The sequence below is a fragment of the Chiroxiphia lanceolata genome, chromosome 18, assembly GCF_009829145.1.
Source record: "Chiroxiphia lanceolata isolate bChiLan1 chromosome 18, bChiLan1.pri, whole genome shotgun sequence".
Lineage (NCBI taxonomy): Eukaryota > Metazoa > Chordata > Aves > Passeriformes > Pipridae > Chiroxiphia > Chiroxiphia lanceolata.
This window is the reverse complement of record NC_045654.1, coordinates 1,868,902-1,895,798: the sequence shown is the minus strand read 5'-3', so window position 1 is coordinate 1,895,798 and position 26,897 is coordinate 1,868,902. Positions and strand designations below refer to the sequence as shown.

Genomic DNA, 26,897 nt, shown 5'->3' with positions numbered 1-26,897 from the left:
GGTCACACAGCCCATCCCAACCCCAAAAACAGGCTGTGAGGGGCACGGGAAGGCACAGGGAAAGCAGGACACGGGGATGGCTCATCCCTGCTCAGGAGGGATGGGGATCTCCAAGGAGGTGGGGGATTATTTTAACGGAGCTGTGAGGGGTGGGTGGGAGCTCTCTGTGTCCTTCAGGGCTGCTCCCACGGAGAAGCCCATGCGGGAATTGTCACCCTCCCCATGCCAGAGGGACACAGGACTTGCCACCAGCAGCCACCAGCAGTTGGGGGGGTCCCACCACCAGGGATGTGCCACCAGCCCGTCCCCAGGCTCGGAGCAGGGAAGGCAGGGAGCTGCCCAGTGGGGTTGGGAGCAGGGCTGGGGATGGGACAACCGTGAAACTGGGATTGCTGGGCTGGATCAGGAGCTCTGCCAGCACCCAGATGCCATTGGTGAGCTTCAGGGACTGTTAGAGCATGTCCTGGCACTCAACGTTCCTCTTGGCGATGGTGAAGATGTAGTTGCTGCCTTGGAGTTTGCTGCTCACGGGAATCTGGGAGGGGAGGAGAGGGGCTGGGGGGGCTGGGCTGATCCAAACCCCAACTTGGACCTGCTCCTGCCCCATCTCCTCCCCTCCCTGTGATGGTTAGGTTGGATATTGGGAAAATTTATCCCTGGAAAGGGTGTGAGGCAACTGATGGAGTCCCCATCTCTGGCGGGATTAAAAAGCAATTGGACACCTGGGGACATGTGGCCTTGGCAGTGGCTGGGGGAATGGTTGGACTTGATGATCTTGGAGGTCTTTTCCTAAACAATTCCATGGTTTACGATCCCTGGGTGGGCCCAGCAACGTCCCCAGGGCAGGGACAGCCCCAGCAGGCAGTGACTCGGAATCACAGGATGGTTTGGGTTGGAAGGGACCTTAAAACTCATCTACTTCCACCTGCCAAGTTCCTACAGCGAGCCAAGGGCAGCAAACGCAGCATCTCCTTCCTGGGACTATTGGGTGGGGCACAGGGGGAAGAACTCTTGCTCCCCACAGCTGGGATACTGGGATGAGCCACGACCTAGAGCGAGGGGTTGGGACCCACCCTGCAGTTGAGGGGAACAGTCTTTGATCTGGAACTGGGTCTCGTTCTCGTTGGGAATGTCCTTCCAAGTGGCCAGGAACATCTGGCCTCTCTGCAGGGAGCAAGGACACCAACCCCACGGTGGAGCTGCAGCACTGGTCACCCCCAAGGGTGACAACACGGGGGCACAGCACCGGTGGCAGCGAAGGGACGTCACCGTCACCCCAGCACCCCCTCCAGCCGCTGCCCAAGGCCGGGCTCGGGGCAGTGACCTGCTTTTGGGGGCTGTGCCAGCCTGGGGAACGTGGTCAGGAGGGTTCCAGGGGCTGGGATGGCACCCCCGGCAGGTGACACTCACCCATCTTGCCGTCCTCCACGAAGAGGATGTGCAGGGGGTACAGGTGCTGAAGTAGAAGACGTCGATGTTGTTCTTCACCGCGACCTGGCACGGGAGGACACGGTGACTCAACACCGGGGTGGCTCCCAGAGCAAGTGTCCCAACCCCTCCCACGGGTCCCTCTGGAGCCAGGTGCCACCCCCCCCTCCAGGTAACACCAGGACAGCTCTGCCCGTGCCCGGAGACCCCTGGTGTGCCCACCTGGAGGTTGTTGAGGGGGTCCATCTTCATGACGGAGCCGACGGTGTTCAGGGGGAGGGAGATCTCCACGGACTGGTTGGGAGCCAGTGGGGCGTGGACCTGGAGAGGAGCTGCTGGGGCCAGGCCAAAGCTGGGGGGACACCAGGGAGGGCAGGGGGTCAGGGTGGGGGGCAGTAGGGGATGGCACAAGGCACCGTCCCGGGGCTCCCCGCCTTCCTCCACCGGCATCCCGGGAACACCCAGGAACTCAATCACCTTGCTGCCCTTGCACAGCCCAGCACGGGGTTGTCTCCTGTCCTGCCCTGGGGCAGCCCCAAAATCTGCCCCTTTTCCCTCCTACACCCAGACTCACACCCGCTTTTAGCGTTCCTGCCCCATTCCCTCAGGGCCTCTGAGGGAAGAGGAGGCCCCAGTTCACCGGGACAAAGGGCAGGATGAGGGTCAGAGCCCCAAGGAACAGCCTCTTCAGCCAACTTCTTAGAGGCTTTGGTTTGCTGCTCATCACCAGCACAGCCATCAGAGAGAAGGCTCATCACAAGAGGCTGCTCCCAGCCCTGGCAGCTCCTTCCTCCCACCCTTTGCCCCACAAAACCACTCCCAGAGGCGTGGGCAGCACCTCCCGGGTCACAGGGGACTCTGGGACAGGGGTGGGACCTCACCTGTTGCGGTTGAACTGGATGGCGAAGTCAGACATGACCTGCAGGGCTTTGTTGGTCAGCACGAGGTCCATGGAGATGGAGCCCACCTGCCTGCTGAAGGTGCCAGAGATCTCCAGCCCCTTGGCTTTCATGGCAGGGAGCCAGACCTGGGCAGGGGAGACAAGAAACCCTCGGGGCGTCACCCAGAACAGCCCCTGTGGGCAGCGGGGCACGGGGGGCTGTGCCCCCCCCCAGCCCTGAGCTCCGTGTCCCACTCACCGTTTTGGGAGCCACGTAGGATCCTGAGAGGGTCCCCACCCCGCCAGTGAGGTCGAAGAGGTCCCCCAGGCCGCTGCCCAGGGGTGCCCCCGTGTTTGAGGGCACCGCGGTGCCGGGAGCTGGAGCGAAGCCGCCGCTGCCACCACCCATCTGTGGGGACAAGGGAGGGGTTACGGGGGCACCAGGGGAGGGGGAGAGGAGACGCAGGAGAAGGATGAGGAAGAGGATGCAGAGAGTGAGAAGGTTTGGGCACACTCACAGCAGGGCTGCCTCCCACATCGCTTCGCAGCTGCAAGAGAAGGAAGGGGCATCAGCAGGGGCTGAGGGCACAGGGATCCCCCAAAATGCCCCCTCTGAACACGCCCCGAAAGCATCAGAGCGGGGCAGCAAAGGCCTGGAGTCGGGATGCTCCGTGCCAGGAGCTGGGGAGGGGCCTGGCTGGCCCCAAGGAAAGGGGGTGGCATTGGGGCAGCAACAGGGGGCTCGGGGTGGGAGCAGGGGTAGCCAGGGGAGGTGCACAGGGCTGGGAAAAGGGCTGATCCATACCCCTTCCGACTCGTCCCCCATCTCCAAGAGGGAGCAGCAAGGTGGAGAGGAGAGCCAGCAGCATGCAGAGACAGGGCAGGAGAGAAGAGCCCGAAACAGAGAGAGAAGAGGAGGGGAGGAGGGGAGAGAGGTTAGTGCTGAGGTGTCTGTCTGGCCCTGCCCTGCAGCCAGGGGACACAGCAGCTCATCCCCACAGCCCAGCTGGGATCCCACCCGGAGCCGGGGCAGCGCTCGGAAGGTTCCGGAGCAGCAAAGGCAGCGGCGCCGCCTCCCCTGGGGGCAAACTCGCTGGATTTAATGAGCCATGGAGGAAACCCCAAACTCTGCTCCTTCAGGGAGCCTGGACCATCTCCAGCACCCACAGGGCAGGTGTTCCCAGGCAGGGAGAGGTTTCCATCCCGCCTCACCCTGCGGCCAAACCGCTGCTTGGCCGCGTTCCCAGGAGAACACGGGTCCCAGGAGAACACCCCGTCACCTCCAGAGCTCCCACCCCAAACCCTGGGAGTGACCCCCAATGTGGGGGTCAGAGGGGGGGCAGAAGAGTAGCCACTCCTCTGGCACAGTACACGGAGTGGGAACATCCACAGGGACTGGGGAGCAGGAGGTGGGAGTCCTCCAGCCATCACGTGAGGACAAGACAAATTAGGGTGAGTGCCCCTCTGCCTGTACTCACCAGAGGAGGGAAGGACCAGCCTGGATATCTCCCTATCTGCCCTATCCCAGGACACTCCCCACCACGGTGCCACCGGGATATCCAGGAATGGTGGCAGGAGCCCCCAGGGACGTACCAGGCTGTCCAGGCCCCCCCCGAGGAGGTCCACGGCGCCCATCTGCACCGAGGAGGTGGCCACGGGTGGCCCGCTGACGGGGGGACCCAGGTCCAGGTTGAGCAGGTCCCCCAGCAGGTCCCCCTGCGTGGGGATCACCGAGGGCTGATCCGCTGCGGGCACCCCCGCGGGAGCCGTGTCCGGGCTCTCGGCGCTCTCGCTCCTGCAGGGAAGGGCAAGGGGACACTGGAGATGGGCTGGAGACTGGGCAGGGCGGGAGGCAGGAGCTCACCCAGCTGGGCTCTGCAGGGAGCGTGCAGGGATCCCATCCATGCATGGCTCCAACAGTCCAGCTGTGACCCCATATCCCAGCATGGCTCCAACACTCCAGCTGTGACCCCATATCCCACCATGGCTCCAACACTCCAGCTGTGACCCCATATCCCACCATGGCTCCAACACTCCAGCTGTGACCCCATATCCCACCATGGCTCCAACACTCCAGCTGTGACCCCATATCCCACCATGGCTCCCAATACTCCAGCTGTGACCCCATATCCCACCATGGCTCCAACACTCCAGCTGTGACCCCATATCCCAGCATGGCTCCAACACTCCAGTTGTGACCCCATATCCCAGCATGGCTCCAACACTCCAGCTGTGACCCCATATCCCACCATGGCTCCAACACTCCAACTGTGACCCCATATCCCACCATGGCTCCAACACTCCAGCCGTGACCCCATATCCCACCATGGCTCCCAATACTCCAGCTGTGACCCCATATCCCACCATGGCTCCCAATACTCCAGCTGTGACCCCATATCCCACTATGGTTCCCAACAGTCCAGCTGTGACCCCATATCCCACTATGGCTCCCAACAGTCCAGCTGTGACCCCATATCCCAGCATGGCTCCCAACAGTCCAGCTGTGACCCCATATCCCACTATGGCTCCCAACACTCCAGTTGTGATCCCATATCCCAGCATGGCTCCCAACACTCCATCTGTGACCCCATACCCCAGCATGGCTGCCAACACTTCCACAGGGAGCAGAGACCCCCCATTCCACCATGTTCCCAACACTTCAACTGTGATCCCCCATTCCACCATGCTCCCAACACTTCCACAGGGAACAGAGACCTCCCCCATCCCAGCACAGCTCCCAACACATTCTCATAGAGATTTCCTTCCACTGGGATCACTCCTCCAGGTCTTTAAGGACAATGTTGAACCCAACAGCCCTATCCGTACTGAACCCACACAACTCTGCCCCTACTGAACCCACACAGCCCTATCTCTACAGACACTCCTTCAGGAATGGGATCCCAGCTCTGACCACAGTGGATACAATCAGCAGACACAACCTTTCCACTGGGATCACTCCTTCAACTTTTTAAGGACAGTGTTGAACGCACACAGCCCTGCTCCTACTGAACCCACACAGCCCTGCCCCTACAGACCCTCCCTCGGGAATGAGGTTCCAGCTCCCTCCTTGCCCAGCACATCCAGCCAGCAGAGACACAACTTTTCCACTGGGATCACTCCTCCATCTTTTTAAGGACAGTTCTGAACCCACACAGCCCTGCCCCTACTGAACCCACACAGCCCTGCCCCTACTGAACCCACACAGCCCTGCCCCTACTGAACCCACACAGCCCTGCCCCTACTGAACCCACACAGCTCTGCCCCTACAGTGAGTGGGGTCTCCCTCGGGAATGGGGTCTCAGCTCAGCTCCTTCCCAGTGCACACAGCCAGGAGACACAACCCTTCCACCGGGATCACTTCTTTGGCTTTTTAGGGCCAAACCCACAGCCCTGCCCCTACAGAAGCTCCCTTGGGAATGGGGTCTCAGCCCCCTCCTCGCCCAGCACCCCACAGCATCCCACCCCTCCTCCTGCGGACCCGCACTGCTGGCAGTGCCCCCCGGGGCAGGGGGATCAGGAGCACTCACGATCCGGTGCGCGGGGGCAAACTCTTGTGCACGACGCCCCTGCCGCCCTCCACGAAGGCGCCGGGGGGTTTGTGGTACACCGAGGCCAGGGTGCCGATGTGGCAGATGAGCTCGTCCAGCAGCGTGGGCTCGATCAGGTCCGTCTCCTCCGAGATGAGCGGCTTCTCCGCCAGCACCACCTCCTTGGCGGCCACCGGGTCCGTGGACAGCAGGCGCCAGTAGATGTAGCCCCGGTCCCGCAGGTCGGGGTTGTCCGAGTCCTGCGGGAAGGGCGGGAACCAGGGCTGGAGCCACGGGGAGCTGCTGCTGCACAGCTCCTGCACAGCTCCTGCACAGCTACTACACAGTTACTACACAGCTACTACACAGCTACTACACAGCTACTGCACAGCTACTACACAGCTACTGCACAGCTACTACACAGCTACTACACAGCTACTGCACAGTTACTACACAGCTACTACACAGCTACTGCACAGTTACTACACAGCTACTACACAGCTACTACACAGCTACTACACAGCTACTGCACAGCTACTACACAGCTACTGCACAGCTACTACACAGCTACTACACAGTTACTACACAGCTCCTACACAGCTACTACACAGCTACTGCACAGCTCCTACACAGCTACTACACAGCTCCTACACAGCTACTACACAGCTACTGCACAGCTCCTACACAGCTCCTGCACAGCTACTACAGAGCTACTACAGAGATACTACACAGTTACTACACAGCTACTGCACAGCTACTACAGAGCTACTACAGAGCTACTGCACAGCTACTACAGAGCTACTACAGAGCTACTGCACAGCTACTACACAGCTACTACACAGCTACTACAGAGCTACTACAGAGCTGCTGCACAGCTCCTACACAGCTACTACAGAGCTACTACAGAGCTACTGCACAGCTACTGCACAGCTCCTACACAGCTACTACACAGCTACTACACAGCTACTACAGAGCTACTGCACAGCTACTACACAGCTACTCAGAGCTGCTGCATAGCTCCTACACAGCTCCTGCAGCTACTACACAGCTACTGCACAGCTACTATAGAGTTACTCAAGGCTGCTGCAGCCACTCCACAGCTACTCAGGGCTGCTGCAGCTACTGCACAGCTACTCCAGAGCTACTCAGGGCTGCTACTGCACAGCTACTCAGGGCTGCTGCAGCTACTACAGAGCTCCTGCAGCTACTCCAGAGTTACTGAGAGCTACTGCAGCTACTAGGAGCTACCTGGAGCTGCTGCAGCTACTCCAGAGCTACTACAGATACTCCAGAGCTATTCAGTGCTGCTGCAGCTACTCCAGAGCTACTTGGAGCTGCTCCAAATACTACAGAGCTACTCGGAGTTACCGCAGATACTACAAAGCTACTGCAGCTATTACAGAGCTCCTTGGAGCTCCTGCAGCTACTCAGGGCTGCTGCAGCTACTCCAGAGGTACTAAGAGCAACTACATCTACTAGAGAACTACTCAGGGCTGCTGCAGCTACTCCAGAGCTACTCAGGGCTGCTGCAGCTACTACAGAGGTAGTCAGAGCAACTGCATCTACTACAGAGCTACTCAGGGCTGCTGCAGCTACTCCAGAGCTACTCAGGGCTGCTGCAGCTACTACAGAGGTAGTCAGAGCAACTGCATCTACTACAGAGCTACTGCAGCTACTACAGAGCAACTGCATCTACTACAGAGCTACTGCAGCTACTACAGAGCTACTCAGGGCTGCTGCAGCTACTACAGAGCTACTCCAAGTTACTGCAGCAGCTACTCAGAGTAACTACAGCTACTACAGAGCTACTCAGAACTACTGCTGCTACTAACAGAGCTACTCAGAGCTCCTTTTCCCATCTAAGTCTTGCTGGGAGGGATCACGGGGATAAAAGTTCAGGAGCTCCACCATCCTGGGCTGGGAAGCAGCACAAGGAGCCTCCCGGGCCATGGGAGTGTCTGTGCTCTCCTGGATTTCAACCATCAGCATTCCCAGAGGGACTGGGGACAAGGGATGGAGGGACAGGACAAGGGGAATGGCTCCCACTGCCAGAGGGCAGGGATAGGTGGGATATTGGGAAGGGATTCCTGGCTGTGAGGGTGGGGAGGCCCTGGCACAGGTTGCCCAGAGAAGCTGTGGCTGCCCCTGGATCCCTGGAAGTGTCCAAGGCCAGGTTGGATGGGGCTTGGAGCAATCTGGGCTGGTGGGAGGTGTCCCTGCAAGCTGGAACAAGATCTTCAAGGTCTCTTCCAACCCAACCCATTCCACGACTCTGCATTAAGCTCCCCATTAATGTCCCATGAGCAGGCCATTCCCACTTCCCCCGGGGTTGGGAAGCCCTCGGGAAGGCCCCGGGGTGTGACCCACCTGTGTGGCCAGGCTGAGCACCTGCTGCACCAGCTCCTGGGTCTCCGTGGGCTTCTTCAGGAACAGCTTCACGATGGCCGTGAGCAGCTGGAGCTGAACCTGGGGATGGACACACACAGACACATCAGGAACACCGGGATTTTCCCTGGAGGAGCTGCCAGGACCTAACCCCGACCTGCCCTTTGAGGGACCAAAGCCAGGGTGACGATGTCAGTGGCGGTGACACGAGCCAGGACACCTGGTGTGGCTCCCAGCCAGCTGTGCAGCCCCTTCCCAGCCCATCCCCACACCCTCAGGAACATGGGGTGATCCAGATGTTACAGGACAAGATCCTGGGAGCAGGTTACACAGTCCCACAGGCCAGAGCATCCCCTGACTTCCACGAGGATAAGCAGCAGGAATTGCCCCTGACAGCCCCTTCAGAGCCCTCAGGGAGTCAGAATCCCTGGTTTGGCTGTTCCACATTTCCAGGCTTTGCCCTGCTCACTGTGCCTTACAGGTGGAAACCCTCCACAATTCCACAGGCAAACCTCATGTGCCCCAGCAGGCAGGGCAGGGCAGGCACAGCTCCCTCTGCTCATTCCAGCTGCCTGGCTCTGTTTCCCAGCTCCGAAGGGCTGATCCCGTGCTGGCACAGCGGGATGACGGGGTGACCTCTTGGTCCCTCCAGACCAAGAAGGGCAAGAGGTGCTTGGGACAACACCATGGTGGCATTTCATGGAACCAGAGAACAGTTTGGGTTGGGAGGGACCTTAAAGCTCATCTCATTCCACCCCCTGCCATGGGGGGTCACCTTTCACTGACCAGGTTGTTCCAAGCCCTGGATCACATCCTACACCCAGAGCTGCTGTGGGACACGGTTGCTCCAAACACCTGGAAGAGCAACACCTTCTCCCTCCTTTAGAGCAGACTGTTCCACTCCAGTCAGCACAAGCTGTGTCACAGTGTCCCCCTCACCCAGCCAGTCCTCCTGCCCCACCTGGGTGCTCTCATCGTGGAATCCCTCCAGGAAGCTCTCCAGCAGCTCGTCGGCGTTGTCGATGCGCTCGGCGTATTCCCCCACGATCCAGATCATGGCAGCCCTGGCCTCGGGCTCATCCAGGGAGTCCAGGTTCTCACAGAGGGTGGCAATGACACTCTCGTACCTTCCCCAGGAGGAGATGACACGTGTTCACTCACCAGGAGCAGGAAACCCAAACCCCAGTCCACCCTAACTCCAAACTCCATCCCATCCCCCTCAGCAGAACCAGGGCATGGCTGAGGGCACCTTGCCCGGGGTTGTTCCCTCTCCCCAGTGCCCTCATTGATCCCAGAGCACATTCCCTGCTCTGGATTAACCCCTCAGCCCCACTCCTCTGATCTGCTCCTCTCTGGAGCTGTTGGCTATTCCTGCAGAGCTCCTGCTCGTTACCAATTCAGTTCATTAGTATTTATTCCCACTATTAGTCCCCGACTTCCTGATTACAGACTTGCCTATTCATCCTGGCTCAGCTGGAACATTCCCTCCCCTCTCCTCCTGCTGCCCTTGTTCCAGCACCAGGAGCTGGATCAAGAGCCAGAGCCAGTTTCTGCTGACACAAGGAACCTCCACATCCCTGGCAGCTCCCTCCATTGGGGTCCCTGGCTCTGGGACTGCCATCCCGGGGGGAGGGCTGGGGGCATTCCTGGGGCTGGGGACAACTTTCCTGCCTCCAGCTTAACTCCTGGGGCAGTGCTGAGTGGCAAAAACCCAAAGCTGTGCTGCAGGGAGGCTCCGGGGGCTCCATCCCCCCATCCCTCACCCACTCCGGGGGCTTCGTGGGCCCCCCGAGCACAGAGGGGCAGGAGGGGCTGGCCCAGGCCCACGCACTTGTTGGGGTACTTGCGGAAGATGTCCTTGATGACCACGATGGCCTCCTGCACCACGTAGTTGACCTTGGTCTGGATGAGGTCCAGGAGGGTGCTGACACAGCGCTCGGCTGATTGCTGCAGGAGGGACTCGGTCACACAGGCAGGGACCCCCTGCCAGCCCCATCCCAAAGCCTCCACTGCCATTCCCATACCTCCTCATCCCTGCCATGCACCCCTCAAACCCAACCCAAAGTACAGGGGACACACGAGTGTCCCAACCCAACCCAGAGCACGGGGGACACACGAGTGTGGTCTCCCCTTCACACCCAGGTCTGGCTCCTCCTCCTCCTCTCTCCGTGCTCCCAGAGCCTCCTCTCTGCCCATGGGAAGCATTCCAGCCATGCAGAGCCACCCTTCCAGCCAGGTTTTCAATAATCCCCTTTGGCAAATTACTCCAACAGGGAAGCAAAGCCTACAAGGAGCCCTTTGGGAAGGGATTGGCTCCCTCCCAGCCCCTTGGGAAGGGATCAGCTCCCTCCCAGCCCCTTGGGAAGAGATCAGCTCCCTCCTAGCCCCTTGGGAAGGGATCTGTGCCCTCCCAGCTCCTCGGGACAGGATCAGCTTCCTCCTGGCCCTCAGGAAGGGACTGGTTCCTTCTCAGCCCTTTGGGAAGGGATCAGCTTCTTCCCAGCCCCTCGGGAAGGGATTGTCTCCCTCCCAGAACCTCAGGAAGGGATTTGCTCCTTCCCAGCCCATTGGGAAGGGGTCTGTGCCCTCCTAGCCCCTCAGGAAGGGATTGTCTCCCTCCCAGAACCTCAGGAAGGAATTGTCTCCCTCCCAGCCCCTTGGGAAGGGATCTGTGCCCTCCCAGCTCCTCAGGAAGGAATTGTCTCCCTCCCAGCCCCTTGGGAAGGGATCTGTGCCCTCCCAGCTCCTCAGGAAGGAACCAGTGCCCTGGGAAGGGATCAGCTCCATTCCATCCCCCTGGGAAGGGATCAGCTCCCTCCCATCCCCACTGTGATCCCCAACAAGCCCCTGGCACTGCAGTACCACCCCAGGCAGAGCTGCTGGGTCTGTAAGGGGGCACAGGATGGGCAGGGACCCTGGAACAGCTCCAGTGGCCAAGGGGATGAAACACCCCCCTGCCACTCGTGTGGAACAACCACAGCTCACCCCCAGGCCCAGGAAGGCTCCAGTTCTCCAGGGCAGTGCTAAATCCCAGGATGAGATGCCCACCACGTGCCTTGCCCAGCCAGAGGTGCCCCAGCCCTCACCTCCACCTTGATGGCACAGCGGCCGATGGCTCTCACCGCCTTCCGCACAAAATCCACATCCACCTCCGTGGCGTATTCCTTCAGCTCTGCCAGCACCTGAGGGAGGGGACAGCATGGTGAGGGCCTGGCAGCAAGGACAAGCCACCAGGAACGCGGGGTAGTGACCCAGTTGGAGCAACTGGGTGGCACAGTGACCCAGCTGGAGCAGAATGGGTGGCACAGTGACCCAGCTGGAGCAGAATGGGTGGCACAGTGACCCAGCTGGAGCAGAATGGGTGGCACAGCCCATCCCGGCCGCATCCCCCAAAGCTGGGACTGGGATTTGGATCCCCCCTGGTGCCCTCCCCCAGCCCCTGACCTGAGCTATGTTGGCCTGGGAGGCCAAGCGGATCATGATGTCCAGTTTCTCCAGTTTGACGTAGATGGGGTCGTTGTACTTCACAAAGAACACCTTCATCTCGTGCTTCAGGATCTCAGGCCTGGGGGTGGCAGGAGGCAGAGGTTAGGGGGGGACACACACACTCACCTCCACCACAATTACAAGGTCTTGGAGGCCTGTTCCATGCCAAGGAATCCCAAACACCATGATTATCCCCTCAGGGTTCCGTCCCATGGACATAAGCTGGGGAAACACGGAGAGGGAGCAGCTCCAGGCCAGGAGGATGAGGCTCCTTGGCCACAAGCACAAGGTTTTGGGGGCCCATTCCAACCAAGGAATCCAAGACAGCACAATTATCCCCTCAGGATCCTTGGCTCCCCTTTGGAGGGGACAGAGCACAACCTTGCTGCAAACACAGGCCAGACGTGAGGCAACGGGGGGGGTTTGTCCTGCCAAGGCTGGAAGGGACGTTTTGGAAGGAGCAGGGACACAAACCCAGACCCCAGGGCTAGGCTGGACCTTTCTCACCAGCTCATCCTCTAAGCTGGGAAAGAGCTAGGCCAAGTCCACCTCCAAGGAGCCAACCTGCCTTCCACATCCCCGCTCCCAGGGACACTAATTGCTTTCCTCTTTTCCCAGAAATTAGTGCTATTTTTAACTGACGACCACGGCGCTGACTGGGAGGAGGACAAATCATCTGACCGGGCTGTGGGCAGAGCAGGGCTCTCCAGCTGGACACTTCTGCTCCAGGCACACGTGTGGGGCCTTGGACACCTCCTGCCCACCAGAATTTTAGATCAGCAAAGGGACAAAAGGACTCTCAGCACTTACTCAAGGAGGACAAAATCCAACAGCACAAAAATCCCGCCCTAGACATGGAATGACCAAACCAAAGTCTCTCAGCTTTTGGCTTTGCCATCCTTTGCTCCCCCCAAATAAAGAATAAATTAAACTGAGCTTAATTCCCTGCTCATTCCCTCATCTAACTGACTCATGGACAGGGCTTGGAGCAACCTGGGATAGTGGAAGGTGTCCCTGCCCATGGCAGGGGGTGGGATGAGATGAGTCCTTTCCAACCCAAACCATTCCATGATTTTACGACTCTCTGCGCTCAGCCCTTGGATTTTAAACAACAGACAAGGAAAAACCCACAAGATGGGTCATGACACTGCTGCAACCAGAGGGATTGAGGCACTGGGAAGCAGCACCCGTGGGAAAGAGGGAAAGCTGGGCACGCACCTCTTCTGCACGATGAGGTTGATGTTGCGGAGAGCCACGTACTGCAGCTCGGGCTCTGCGGACAGCAGGGTCACCAGGGGCGGGGCCAGCTTCTTCAGGAGCGTGCCATAGTAATCCAGGTCCTTGGAAAGCATCTCCATGAACTTCATCAGCACCTTCACGGCCGAGAGCACCACGGCGGAGTTGGCGTGGGACAGGCGCGGCGTCACCCGCTCGCAGATGCTGCCGGGCGAGGAGAGGGGAAAGGGGGTGATCCCGGCCCTTCTTCCTGCTTAAAAGCTGCTGCCAGCATGGATGAAGGACAAGGCATTCGCAGGAAAGCTGAGCAGTGCTTGGGACCTTCCCAAGAGGCACCAAACAGGCTCTTGGACGCCCCGATGAAGGTTATTCCCCAGCCCTGCAGAACTCGCTCGCAGTGACCCCGTTTTGGGGCTCCCCAGGGCCTCCTGTCCCCTGCAGCCACATTTTCAGCTGATAAAGAAGCACAATCCTGGTGCCAGCAAGGGGACAAGACCAGGGCAAGCTCCAGATGGCCGTGCCCAAGGCACAGGGGCCAGCAGATGCCCGCTGTCCCACCTCCTGCAGCATTCCAAGGGGCAGGAGGATGCTCAGAGGAGAAGTAGCAGTGCCAGGAGCTTTGATCGACACCTGCCCATCCATCCCCTCCCTCTCCAACCCTGCTCCTTGGCACCACAGCAGCACCCAGAGCCTCCCTCACCTCTGGGCTTCCCGGTCATCCTTGGGCATGTAGTTGGCCAGGCAGTCCAGGATGAAGATCTGGCCCCATTCAGTGCACTCGTTGAGGGCCGTGAGCAGCTTGTTGATGGACTGGGGGTTGAGGTCCAGGAGGTTGCTGCTGGGGTGGGACTCGGCTATTTCTGACAGAGCCGCCACTGCGTTGGCCACCACCTGCCAGGGGGCATGGGACAAGGGTTAGGGGACAGGACACGGGTTAGGGGACACCAGGGTGGCTCCTGGGGGAAAGGTGGGGCAGGGGGATGAGCTGCTTCCTCAGCATCATCCCACTGACATCTGGGTACCAGCTCCGACTCCCACCGGCGGCTCCGCAGGGGATGAGCCATCCCCACCCCGCTCCCACCGCCCACACCACATCTCCAACGGCTCCCACGTGTTCCACAGGAATCAGCCTTGGCCCTGTGCCCAGTTCCCCTTCCCCAGGCAGCTCCAAGGAGCCCCATCCCTCCCTGCACAGCTCCCAGTCTGGCTGCCACACCCACAGCAGGAAGAAAGGCTGTAGGGGGAGAGTAACTCTGGGGAAAGCTGGGCTTAAAGTTCCTCAGAAAGCCTGGGGAAAGGGAGGGAAGCCAAAGCCCAGCTGCCAGGAAAACCTCACGAGAGGTAAAAGCCACTGGTTATGTGGGATAAGAGGCAAAAGCCACTGGCTATGTGGGATCAGAGCCAAGCCTCTGCTCCAAGCTGCCCCGAGCAGCCTCCTCCTCCCCACTGGGAACAGGGTAATAACACACAGCCAAGGAATGGGAGAAACCCTCCACCCAGGAGATGGGCTTACAGGGCAGGGAAAAGCCTGCAGCCCTGAGAAGCAAGAAGTCCCAAACAGTGGCCTGTTAACACCAAAACAGAGAGTCTGGAAGGGAGTCTGGGATGTGAAGATGAATTAGAGCGTTTCCATCCATTTGGATGGAGAGAGGGCGAAGAAGGCAAAAAAAGGATCACCATGGGGTTGGAGTCGGAGATGAGATCCTTCAGGGTGTCCAGGAAGCCCTGGTCCTCCACCAGCTGGGCATTGATGTCGTGCAGCTTGGCCACGCAGACGGCGGCCGTCTTGCGCACGTAGGGGTCCTCGTCCTTGAGGCACTTCCGCAGGGGCTCACAGAGATACTCCGTGATTTTATCCACACGGATGCAGCCCATGGTCCGCACGGCCAGAGCCCGGATCAGCGGGTTTGGGTCCTCGCAGTCCTGCAGGGAGCGGAGGGGAGGTTTGGTGTCACAGCCAGCAGTGGTGGCTTCAGGAGCTCCGGGTTGGTTTGGGGTTCCTCAGCTGCTGAGGGTTTAACACTCGACAACAAGTCCCCCAAGAGAAGTTGGACCTCTTGTTCTGCACCCACAGAGTTCTAACACCACCAGTCCTCACTCCCAGCACCCCCAGGAATCTGAACTCCTCATCACTTCACCAAACAACCACAACCCAGCTGCCACCTGACCTGGAAAACATATCTACTGCGTTTATCTTGTGGGGTTTTTCCTGCCTAAAAAACCCAAATTCCCTCTAATGCCCACCAAGCCTTTTCACAGAGCGGTTTGGCAACACCTTGGCTCCTAACAAACTCTTCAGCTCCCAGCTCCAAGTGGGAGATCACGAGGGCTCTCCCAGCACACGGGCTCACATGACAGTAGCTCCACCACGGGAGCTGCCCACAGCCCCGACAGAGCGAGTGGCACGGGGTGGCTGCCAAAAAAACAGCTTTCTGCATTACTGAGCAAATTTAATCAGTTACCAAGAACCAGGAGAGCTCCTCCTCCTGACAGGAGAGGCTCTGGAAAGCTGCCCACGCTCCCTTTGCAGCTCAGTGCAGTGACCCGGCACCGGGTCGAGCTGCCCCTGGTGACTCTTGGACTCACACCCTCTGCCCTTACCTTCACAAAGGTGTTCACTGCCATGATGGCCATGTCTGGTTGGCTCTTGGCATAGTTCATCAGGTAGAGGTAGACCAGCTTCTTCAGCTCCAGGTTGTCTGTCTGCATGCAGTTCACCACGTCCGGGAAGAGAGCGCTGGAACACAGAGCTCCTGGTGAGGGCAGGACATGGACACGCTCCCGGGGAACCCCCCTTCCCACGGCCCACCCCCTCCTGGAGCCAGGAGAACCTGCTCTGGAGCCAGGTTGGGAGAGCTGGGGGGGGTTCACCTGGACAAGAGAAGGCTCCAGGGAGAGCTGAGAGCCCCTTGCAGGGCCTAAGGGGGCTCCAGGAGAGCTGGAGAGGGACTGGGGACAAGGGATGGAGGGACAGGACACAGGGAATGGCTTCCCACTGCCAGAGGGCAGGGAGAGATGGGATACTGGGAAGAAATCCTTCCCTGGGAGGGTGGTGAGGCCCTGGCCCAGGTTTCCCAGAGAAGCTGTGGCTGCCCCTGGATCCCTGGAAGTGTCCAAGGCCAGGTTGGACGGGGCTTGGAGCAACCTGGGCTAGTGGGAGGTGTCCCTGCCCATGGCAAGGGGTGGAACAAGACAAGTTTTAAGGTCTTTTCCCACCCAACCCATTCTAGGATTCTATGATTCTATGACCTGAGCCCACCCTGCAGCAGATGTGGCTGAACTGCCCATTCCCAGGGGATTTGATTGTATGGATCTGTATTGAGACCAGCCCAGAGCAGCCCCTGAGAGGCCAAAACTGAACTCTGGACATGGCTCTGCTGTATCCTAACCTCAGCACAAGGTGCTGGACAAGGCTCTCAGGCACGTGGTGTGATTTTGGGGTGTCCTGTGCAGGGCCAGGAGCTGGACTCCATGATCCTTGTGGGTCCCTTCCACCTCAGGATATTCCACGATTCCATGCACCCTCACAGGACGGAGCCAAAGGGAAGAGCCCCATTCCCTGGGGTGATTCCTGAGCACCAGGATGCTCTGCTGGGATGGAGTGGAGCTGCCTGCATGGAGCTGGGGCTTCCCCTTCCCAAACCCCTGGAGCTGTGGGATGCCAGAGATGCTGTTTCATCCAAAGACAGACCAATTAAAGCCACAGACAGACCAATCAGACTATTAAAGCACCCCAGAGAGGCAATTAGGATCACAGGGGTAACACAGGGGTTATCCCACCCTGACAGATGTCCCTTGGCTCCTGGAAGCTTCTCTGTCACTGCAAACCCAGCCATCCCTGACAGGATCAAACCCAGGGCACCCCTAAATCCAGGGAAGTGCCTGCTGAGCTGCCACCCACTGTGGCTGCTTTCACCCCAGGCTAAACCAGGCTTTCCTGGCTAAACCAGGCTTTCCTGGCACCTCCTGGGGAGCAGTGAACTGAGGAACCTGCCCTCCTGCAGCCTAAAATATGCACACACCAAAAAAAATGGGTTGACACGGCCACAGAATCCTGGAATGGGTTGGGACCTTAAAGCCCATCCAGTGCCACCCCCTGCCATCAGGGACACCTTCCACCAGCCCAGGTTGCTCCAATCTGGCCTTGGACACTTCCAGGGATCCAGGGGCAGCCACAGCTTCTCTGGGCAACCTGTGCCAGGGCCTCCCCACCCTCACAGGAAAGGATTCCTTCCCAACATCCAACCTTAATCTCCCCTCTTCTAGTTTAAAGCCATCCCCCCTTGTCCTGTCACTGTCTGCCCATGTAAAAATCCCCTCTCCCTGTTTTCGTAAGCCCCCTTCAAGTCCTGGAAGGCCATATCCACGTGATCTTCTCCATGGTGGTCCCAAGACAGCCCTGCTGCTGCTCTGGAAGCAGGGACACACCAGCTCTCCCAGCACGGAGCCCAGGGCGTGTTTTCCCTCCATTTCCTCTCCAATGCACCGTGAAAACCAAACTGCTGCTGCTGCCCGAGGTGTGCAGGGCCAGGTCCTTGCAGGGAGAAGACACAGAGGGGCCACGTGCTGCTCAGTCAGATGGATGGAGGCAGGAAGGAACAGCCCCACCTTTGGGACTGGAGCGGCTGCAAAAGGCTCTTGGGCAGCGAGGCAGCGACACAGCCCCTCTGCCACCACCCCCGGGGGGTCCTGCTTGTTCAGAGGAACACGTGAGGGGAGAGGGAATAATCCCAACCAACTCATCTGGCAGCCAGACCAATCCTCTTTCAGTCAGATTACAACCAAAGCCAGGGGAGCTCCCGCCTGCCCGGCAGCCACGTGGGCAAAAAGTGCCCTCAGGGAGGCAGAGTCGTGGCCAGGAGGGTGCTCAGGTCTCTCCTGAGGGGAAAACCAGCTGGAAAAACCCTTGGAGCAACACAGGGGGAAAGGGGAACCTGCAAGCTATCCAGGTTTGGAATGGTTGGAGTTGAGTCAGGGCAGGGTCAGGTTGGATCTCAGGCAAAGCTTCGTCCCCCAGAGGCTGGTTGGGCACTGCCCAGGCTCCCCAGGGCAGTGGGCACAGCCCCAAGGCTGCCAGAGCTCCAGGAGGGTTTGGATGATGCTCTGGGGCACAGGGGGTGACTCTTGGGGCTGGGCCTGTGCAGAGCCAGGGGTTGGACTGGATGATCCTTGTGGGTCCCTTCCCACTCAGTGTATTCTGGGATTCTGTGGTCATGGCTCAATCTCCCCTGGTTCTGGGAGAGCTCCAGGCTCTGGATCCCATGTCACAAACACCTAAGAACTGCTGCCCAACTCCCCTGTATGTCTGGGAGAATTTCAGTGCCCCAGGACAGCAGTTTCCTCCCTCATCTCACTCCCTGGCTGGGGAGGTTTTCAGCCCCAGTGCTGTCCCACTGACCCTCTAGGCCTCACCTGCCATCCCCTGCTGAGGGACTGCTCTCCCATCCTGCAGTCCAAGGGTTCTGTGGGAATTTTGGGCTGCAGTGATGCCTGCAAAAGTGCAGCACTGTTTATCCAGAGCCTTTCCTCCCTAACTCATGGCAAGAACTTCTGGTAGAGCTTGGTTTGGACAGTGCTCTGAGGGACAGGGTGGGATTGTTGGGGTGTCTGTGCAGGGCCAGGGGTTGGACTGGATGATCCTGTGGGTCCCTTCCCGCTCAGGACATTCCCTGACCCTCTGGAATCACAGACCTGACGTCCTTGCCCACAGTCATGGAGGCGATCACCTTCTTCACAGCCTCCTTCTTCTTCTCCTTCTTGTCGCTGTTCAGCTCAGCCTTCAGCTCAAATATCTCCCCTGGAAAGGTGGGAAAAGGGGGAGCTCAGGGCCTGGGGAAGGGGCACCCACTCTCTGCTGGTGAGGGAGGGTGGGCACAGCTCCCACCCCCTGCGTGCCACCTTCAGCTCTCACCTTTGCCAGCCCTGGGAGGGGGGATTTAACTTCCCAAATGCCTTGCTGGGGGCTGGGGCTGCTCTGGGGGCTCAGCTCTTCTCCATGGAAATGGAGACCAGCCTGCTGGGGCATCCCTGTGGCTCCTGCAGCCCTGCAGGGACGGGAGGTGCTGCAGGAGGGCCCAGCTCCCCCGCCACAGGGGGTTATCCCGTGGGCACTTCGGACACACAGCCAAGCTCCAGCCCCACACACGGCTCTGGGAGGCCCTGTCCTCCCTTCCCTCCCTTCCCAGAGGATGGCAGCGGATTTTGGGCACTGCTCCTTCAGCCCACGTGAGGGATGGTGGTTCCCAAACCCCCTCTCTGCCTGGGGCAGAGATTCCCCAGTCCAGCCCCTGCAATCCCAGCCAAGGGCACCACCTCCTGCCCTCCTGGAGCCTCCTGAGCTCCTTATTCCCTGCCAGGCTGGCAGGCTGAGGAGGGCCATGCCACATGGCTCCTCTCCACACTAATTCCTCGCTCTGGAAAGTGCTTAAGGCCCCGAGTGCTGCCCAGGGGAGCTCCTGAGCCGCTAAAGCCGATCAGCAGCTGCCACCAGCCCGGCCAGGGGCTTGGGGACAAGGTGTCCTGACCCCAACACCATCCCAGGAGCTGCTCTGGGTGTCACAGAGAGGAGCAGGACAGGCTGTCAGCCACAGCATTCCCACAGAAGCTTCCCCCCACAGGGACAGCCCTCCCTGCCTGGCTTACGGTGTAAGAAATGGGTGCTTTTGGGATAAATCGTGACATTCCTGCTCCCCTCCTTACCTTTCTTGGTGGTGGTGAAGTACTTGGAGTCTGTCATGGTGGTCCCAGCCAGCAGCAGGTCCCTGGGGGAGAGGCAGAGCACAGAGGGTGAGGGTTGGGATTTTCCTGGCTGGGGAGAACTCCAGGAAGGAAAAAATCGGGGAGCTGGGATCTCATGGGAAGAGTCACGAGGAGCTGAAACCCCCAGGGAGACCCTCAGCTCCTGCCCATTCCCTATGGGAGGGTGAGCACCCTGCAGCTCTGGGATGAGGGAGGAATCAGCTGGTTCTCCAAAGGGGATGTGGAGGAGGAAGGGAGTCGCTGAGGATTCCAGGGGTCAGCCCAGGCTTTGCTCAGTCCACCCCACTGGGCAGCAGGGGCTCAGTGATCCCCCCTGGGCTCACCCCTCCTCATCCAAAAAAAACGCTTTTAGAGGGAAAACTCACACCCAAACCTCCCTCACACCTGCAGGGAACAGCTCTGGGAGCGGGGCAGGAACTGAGCCGAGCCCAAGGCGCAGCTCAACGGGACAGAGCAGCCGAGGGGGATCAAAGGGAGCCTCTTCCAGACTTCCAGAAACCATCCCTGCTCCAGCAGTGCTGCTTTAAATTCCAAGGGTTCGAGGTTTCCACCCAGCACTTGAGGCTCTCTTATATAATTCAGGCAGTTTAGGGCAGATTTAGGGCTTGGTAGCTGAGGAGGGAGATGTGCAGGGAGCAGACAGCCCTTGGGAAAGGTCAGCGGGGATTTGGCTTTTACGGTTGGTTTTCCCATTTTTTCCTTTGACAGGAAAAGAATCCAGAGGCTTGTCCTTGAAAGCCTGCAGTGGCTTTGCTGTTTTGGAGGGGCAGGAGCACAGAAAGCAAAGCCAAGTGGAAAAAAAAAAAAAAACCAGATAAAAAAAGAGCATTTGGGGAAAAAAAAAAGAGGAAGAAAAAGAGCTTGCGGAGGGGTTTAAAATGCAAATGAGCTTCCTGAAAGCCAAATGCAGCAGCAGCACAGAGGAACTGTGTCCTCTGTTCCCTGTCCAAGCTGGATAGGGATCCCCAACAGGGATAAAAAGGAAATCTGGATGAAATCTGGGGGCTGGGAATGCTGGGCAGAGCATGGAGCTGGGCCGGGAGGAGGAGAGAAGGAGTTTGCAGGGACCTGGGGCTGCTCCGGGGGCTGGCAGTGCTATTCCAGAGGGGGAAGCCTGTCACCGTGCTCCCCCAGCCCTGCCAAGGGAGACAGGACACTCCTCACTGCTTCCCTCAGTTACCTGGGATTGATTGAGAGCCTTTTTTATCCCGCTATGTCGGTGGCTCTCCAGGGAACAGCGGGAGCTCCGGGCTGCAGCAGCTCTCTGCACCTCACTGCAGATCCCGTCCTGCCACACAGGGAGGAAGGAAGGAAGGAGGATTCACTGCAGTCCCTCTGCTTCCAGGACCTGGCTCACGCTCAGCCCTGCTCTGCAGAAGTGCCTGGAAAGCAAACTTGAAGCCGAGCAGGGAATTTCTGCAGCCAGCCCAGGGCCATGAATCACTCCTGCTGCTTCCCCGCTCTCCCAGAGCCCCCCCTGGCACCACAGGGTGGGATTGTTGGGGTTTACCCACCCAAAACCCCACCCACGTGTGCTTTAGAGCCACCCAAAATTCCCCTAATTCCAGAGACAACCCTCCATCTCCCCCACTCCTCCAAGCCCCTCCAGGGTCTCCTCCAGCTCGGGAATGAAGGAGCATCCCTTGCTGCCCACACCAACATTCCCGGTGGCAGGACCAGCCTGGAAGCACCCCAGGGGTGCTGAGGGGATCCAAACCCCTGCCAGATCTGGGTGCTCAGCACCCTGTGTGTGTGTCCCCCAGGCTGTCCAAGGGTGACAGGGCAGGGCTGGCTGCCAGCCTGGGATGCACAGCCCCTGCTGCAGGTGAATTCCCAGGAGCCCAGCCCTTGGAAAGGGGCCAGCGCTGCTGCCTGGCTCTGCTTTTAAGGATGCAGAGCTGGGAGCTGCAGGAAGGTGTTTGCTCCCCCAGCTCCAGCAATTCCCACCCAGCTCCTTTCCACGCTCAGCTCCCAGTGAGAGGCAGATCCCCACAGGAAGGAGCAGCTCCTCCCTCAGGAAAAGCGGGATGCAAGCAAGGAAACCAGGGAGACCAACCATCCCCCACCTCAGGGGGGTCAGGTTTGGTCCCATCTTTGGGCCAAATTCCGAAGCACATGGATTCAAGGGGGCAGAAGTGCCCCCAAGGCTCTGGAAGCAAAGCTCAGGGGCACCCGAGCTCCCCACACCCACCCGGGGCTCTTGGGCTCCACTCTGGGGACAAGTTTGGGCTGTGGCACAAACCCACACCCTCCAAGGCCACGGGCTGGGCTCTCCAAAGTGGTTTATCCCTGATTTTGTTCCCCAACACAATGAAATCCAAGAGCTCCACAGGAGCCACAGCAACGCTGCTCTCCTGAGGCTCCAGCCCTGGCTCGGGAAGGTGGCACAGCCCAGCCAGTCTGTCCCAGGCAGCTCCCAAAGTCTGCTCTCCCAGGGGAACAAGAGGCTCCTGAACCCAAAATACAGCAGCAAACATGTCATGGGGCTTCCCAAGGAGGCAGCTGCTTCCAGAGGGTTCCCAGAACAGCCTCGATCCCCAACGAGCCATCGCTGGGGGAGGAAGAAAACTCGTTTCTTCTGCTCCTTTGTCACCTGTTTTGGGTCAATTCCTCCATCCTTGAAGGCTGAGATGCTGCTGAGCAGAGTATTCCATGGAATCATGGAATGGTTTGGGTGGGAAGGGACCTTAAAGCCCATCCAGTCCCACCCCCTGCCATGGGTAGGGACACCTTCCACCAGCCCAGGTTGCTCCAAGCCCCATCCAACCTGGCCTTGGACACTTCGAGGGATGGGGCATCCTCTGGGAAATCCATTCCAGGGCCTCCCCACCCTCATAGGGAAGGATTCTTTCCCAATCTCCCATCTCTCCCTGCCCTCTGGCAGTGGGAAGCCATTCCCTGTGTCCTGTCCCTCCCTCCCTTGTCCCCAGTCCCTCTCCAGCTCTCCTGGAGCCCCTTTAGGCCCTGCAAGGGGCTCTCAGCTCTCCCTGGAGCCTTCTCTTGTCCAGGTGAACCCTCCCAGCTCTCCCAGCCTGGCTCCAGAGCAGAGGGGCTCCAGCCCTGGCAGCATCTCCAGGGCCTCCTCTGGACTCCCTTTCAGCTTCCAGCAATAAAAAGCTGGGATGGGATGCAGGGACAGCCCTGCTGCTCTTTCAGAGCAGGGAGCCACCTCAGCGCCCTGACAGCCTGTAACCAATGCCCAGGACATCCTAAATCCCTGTTATCCCAGCATCAGGGCTCACTGCAGCTCCCTGGTCATTCCAGGGAATGTGACAGCCTCTGACAGCCCAGAGCAGGAGTTCACTGGCTGCCAGTAAATCCTGATCTCCTGAGGCTGATCCGTGTCTTGGGAAGGGAACAAAGGCAGGAGTTTCATCCAGCCCAGCCCTGCACACACATTCCTGCCTGCCAGGGGGGACAGGCTGGCACCCAAATCCAGGGAGAGGAGAGAGGAGCAGGAACTCAAAGGGCAAGTTCCTGGGAAAGGGCTCACCTGGAAAACACAGTGGCAGCTGGAGGTTAGCGGGGAAAGAAAACTCCCAGTTCCAGCTGGGAATGAAGCACTTGAGGGCCAAGCTGGCACAATTTAAGGGAAATAAAGGCAGACTATAAAGAATTAACACTGGGATGTGTAACTGGAGCCGTGGGGAATCACACACCTGCTCCCTGTTGGAGTGAGGGAATTCCAAGCCAGGCAGGGTTCAAGCCCACACTCCAACCACATCTCAGGCCCTGTGGATAAACCCCAGGGCTGGCACAGACACCAGAGGGGAAGATGAACACCCAGTCACGGAAAAGAACCAGAGGCTGAGGATACAAACCCCAGCAGCTGAAGAGCCTTGTGCTGATCCCAAATCTCTCCCCTCCTTCCGGCAGTGAAGTGACGTGGTGATCCCGCCCCACAGCCAACGTGAATCCCACAGCTCCCATCCCTGTGCTCATCCCACCTCTCCACAAAGCCCCAGGGGCTCACACCAACCCCACACACATTCTCTTTAAGATATTTTTCCTAAGTCTGGCCTAACTTGAGCCAGTCTTAGCTCAAATTCAGCCCTGCAGCAACGCAGTGCTGTGACTCTGCTGCAGCTCAAGCTCAGCTCAAACCTTCCCATCTTCCCACCAGGACCATCCTCATCCTCATCCTCATCCTCATCCTCATCCTCATCCTCATCCTCATCCTCATCCTCATCCTCATCCTCATCCTCTCACAAACCTGCTACTGACCAACCCAGGAGCCTTCCAAGAGGCTCCATGTCCATCAGCCAAGGGGTTGAGGTGCCCCCTGGGATAACTCGGGGGTAGGAGCCCTGTGCCAGCAAGGAGGTGCCCAAAATCCTGGTAGATCTGTTCCTTGAGGGATGTGAGATCCCCAAGGAGCAGCACATGGTCCATCATTAACCCAGAGGGAAGAAGGGCCACGCCAGAAAAATGAGCTGCAACTACAAAACATCCCATCCACCAATAACTGGGGAGTAAATCCACGGACAAAGGAAGGTCCCAGGGTGTCCCCCACAGCACCCACTGCCAGGATCTCAGTGCTCCAAGAGCTGGGGGGATTTTTAATCACCTCAACAGAGATAACACCCACAGAGACCCTCCAGAACTCCAGCTGAGTGCCCCCAGGGATGCCAAGGATCTCGTTCTGGAGGTGTTGGGACACAGCTTCCCGTGGCACAGGGCATGTTCTCCTCCTGGGAAAGCCAGGCTCTGCAGGGCTGGACACCTCCTGCCATGGAATTCCCAGCCTGGCTTGATCCAAGCAAGGCCCAATGCCTCTGGAAAGCCCCTGGGGGTGTCAAGGCCTGTTCAGCAGACTGAGCCCCACAGGGAGCAGCCCCCCAAAACAGGTCTGGGGGCAGCAAACCAGATCAATCCAACTGCTCATCCAAAGCTTATCCCATTTCCTGTCACCCCAAGAGAGAGGGGACACAAAACACCCCCTGGACCCCCAGGGATGGGGGGATCCCAGGGATGGGATCCCTGAGAGGGGTTAAAACTCTGAGAAACTCTGCTCAACACAAAACAACTGCAGGGAAGAGCAACACCACCTCCAACAGGGCTCCTTCAGGCTGGAGCCTTTTATCCAGCCACTAAAACCTCCCACTAAAACCTCCACAGGGGAGGCAGCAAACACAGGATATCAGCCCAGTTGCCTCCCTGCCTGATCCATGCCTGGTTCCCAGCTCATTCCACATCTCATTCCCATGGATGTGCTGTGCCCTGAGCCACGGCCGGGGCACAGGGCTGTGCTGACTGTCCCTGCCACGGCCCAGGGGTGGCTGAAGGGATCCCCCCCAGCCCTTCCAGAGGGTCCTGCCCCCGGAGCTGTGGCCAGGACACGGTGCCCGGGGGGCTGCAGGGTCACGGCTGAGGATGGGGCAGCTCCCGGGGTGACCCCACACCCCACTCCGGGATGGATCCGGGATGGATCCGGGAGGGCAGGGATGGGACACAGAGCTGCCGGGGGGTTGTGGGGAGAGGGACAGCCCGGGGGGGACACGGGTTGAGGTGGGGGTGGGGTTGGAGCTGGGCTTGGGGGAGCCCCGTGTGGTCGGGCTGGGGTCAAGACACGGGGGACACGGCCCGGGATAGGAGGGGACACGGCCCGGGGCAGGGGAGAGGGGGGTCGGGCCGGGGGTCAGAGCGGGGGACAGGGCATGGGGACAGAGGGCAGCCCGGCCTCGGGGGGTGGAACGGGGCCACAGCCCGGCCCGGGAGGGGCCCGAGCCCAGGGCACGGCCCGAGTCCCGGTGAGGGCGGGGGGGCCCGGCCCGCGGAGCGCACGGGCGGGGCGGGGGAGCGGCCCGAGAGGGAACGGCCGCAAGTCCCGGCCCGGTCCTTCCGGTCCCTGTCCCTGTCCCGACCCCATTCCCGACCCCATCCCGTACCTGCCGCCGCCTCCCGCGGGCACCGGAACCGAGGATCGGGGAGCGCTTCCGGGGCGGGGGCGGGGCCTGGTCGGGGGCGGGGCAAGGGGCGGGGCCGCGGTGAGAGGGGCGGGGCCGGGAACGAGAGCGGAATCGGGGGGACACGGGATGGGGAGAGGGATGAGGGAAATGGGATGGGGAGAGGGATGGGAGAGAGGGTGGGAGAGAGGGATGGGGACAGGGATGGGGACAGGGATGGGAGAGAGGGGGTGGGGAACACGGGAAGAGGACATGGACAGGGAAAGGGATGGGGACAGACGGTGGGGACAGGGAACGGGGAGAGAGTATAGGGGATACGGGGGGGGGATATGGGCAGGGACACGGGATGGGATGGGGGGAGAGGGAATGGGGATACAGGATGGGGACATGGGTAAGGGAGAGGGAATGGTTGGCACGGGATAGGGACATGGGTTAGAGACAAGAGATAGGGAGAGGGATGGGGACACGGGATGGGATGGGATGGGATGGGATGGGATGGGATGGGATGGGATGGGATGGGATGGGATGGGATGGGATGGGATGGGGGGAGAAGGGAGGGGAACATGGGATGAGGATATAGGATAGGGACATGGGATAGTGAGAGCGATGAGGACATGGGATAAGAACAGGGAATGGGGAGAAGGGATGAGGACAGGGATGGGGACTCAGGTGTCCAGCCCCACAGTCCTCATGTCCCCCACACTCCCAGGTCTGTCCCTGTGTCCCCACATCCCCAGGGTCTGCCCCCTGCTCAGCCTCCCCCCTCCCTCTCAGCACATCCCATAGGCAGCCCCGGCTGCTCCTGGATCCACTTCCATGGCTATTTTGGGATGAGGGGTGTGGCTGGACCTGCTGCTGCTGCGGGACAGAGGGGGCACCACGGGATCCTCTGGGGATCCATGGACTGGCTGCTGATTGGCTGGGATTTACACACCAGGGAGTTCATTGGCTGGGATCTGTGCACCTGTGTGTTGATTGGCTGGGATCTATGGCTGTGTGCGTTGATTGGCTGTGATCACCTGTTTGCTGATTGGCTGGGATCTCTGCGCCTGGGAGGTGATTGGCTGGGATCTATACAACCGGCTGCTGATTGGCTGAGCTCTCTGGGCATGTGTGTTGATTGGCTGGGATCTCTGCACCTGGCTGCTGATTGGCTGGGCTCCATGTACCCCGCTGCTGACTGGCTGGCTGCCATGTACTCGAGTGTTCATTGGCTGAACTGTCAGGACCTGCCCACAGGTGTGTGCTGATTGGCTGGGCTGCAGCTGTGCTGATTGGCTGGGGGGTCTG

General features: G+C 59.6%; 1 protein-coding gene and 1 non-coding gene across 2 annotated transcripts; both read right to left on the bottom strand.

The window, feature by feature from the left end:
- Positions 1–413: 413 nt before the first annotated feature.
- Positions 414–25,654, bottom strand: AP1B1 (adaptor related protein complex 1 subunit beta 1). The gene is made up of 23 exons (XM_032705945.1): positions 25,590–25,654; positions 20,882–20,989; positions 19,642–19,703; positions 18,634–18,739; positions 15,544–15,679; positions 14,620–14,865; positions 13,643–13,833; positions 12,925–13,146; positions 11,665–11,785; positions 11,307–11,402; positions 10,052–10,167; positions 9,182–9,347; positions 8,203–8,301; positions 5,836–6,095; positions 3,902–4,103; positions 3,114–3,134; positions 2,827–2,856; positions 2,568–2,717; positions 2,310–2,455; positions 1,651–1,780; positions 1,411–1,494; positions 1,081–1,164; positions 414–540 (listed from the first exon to the last, which is right to left on the bottom strand). The coding sequence occupies exons 3-23, from the start codon at positions 19,676–19,678 to the stop codon at positions 526–528; spliced, it is 2,658 nt and encodes an 885-aa protein (XP_032561836.1). The 5' UTR covers positions 19,679–19,703; positions 20,882–20,989; positions 25,590–25,654; the 3' UTR covers positions 414–525.
- On the bottom strand, positions 2,101–2,203 carry LOC116796057. Its single transcript, XR_004360245.1, has one exon. It is a non-coding gene; the product is annotated as a small nucleolar RNA SNORD125 (small nucleolar RNA).
- Positions 25,655–26,897: the final 1,243 nt, after the last annotated feature.

Coding starts and splice junctions, on each gene's coding strand:
- AP1B1 (XM_032705945.1), bottom strand. CDS start 19,678: ATGACAGACTCCAAGTACTTCACCACCACCAAGAAAG. Junction 13,834..14,619: donor TCTCCGACTCCAACCCCATG/GTGATCCTTTTT, acceptor GCCCCCTGGCAG/GTGGTGGCCAACGCAGTGGC. Junction 2,718..2,826: donor ATGTGGGAGGCAGCCCTGCT/GTGAGTGTGCCC, acceptor TTGTCCCCACAG/ATGGGTGGTGGCAGCGGCGG.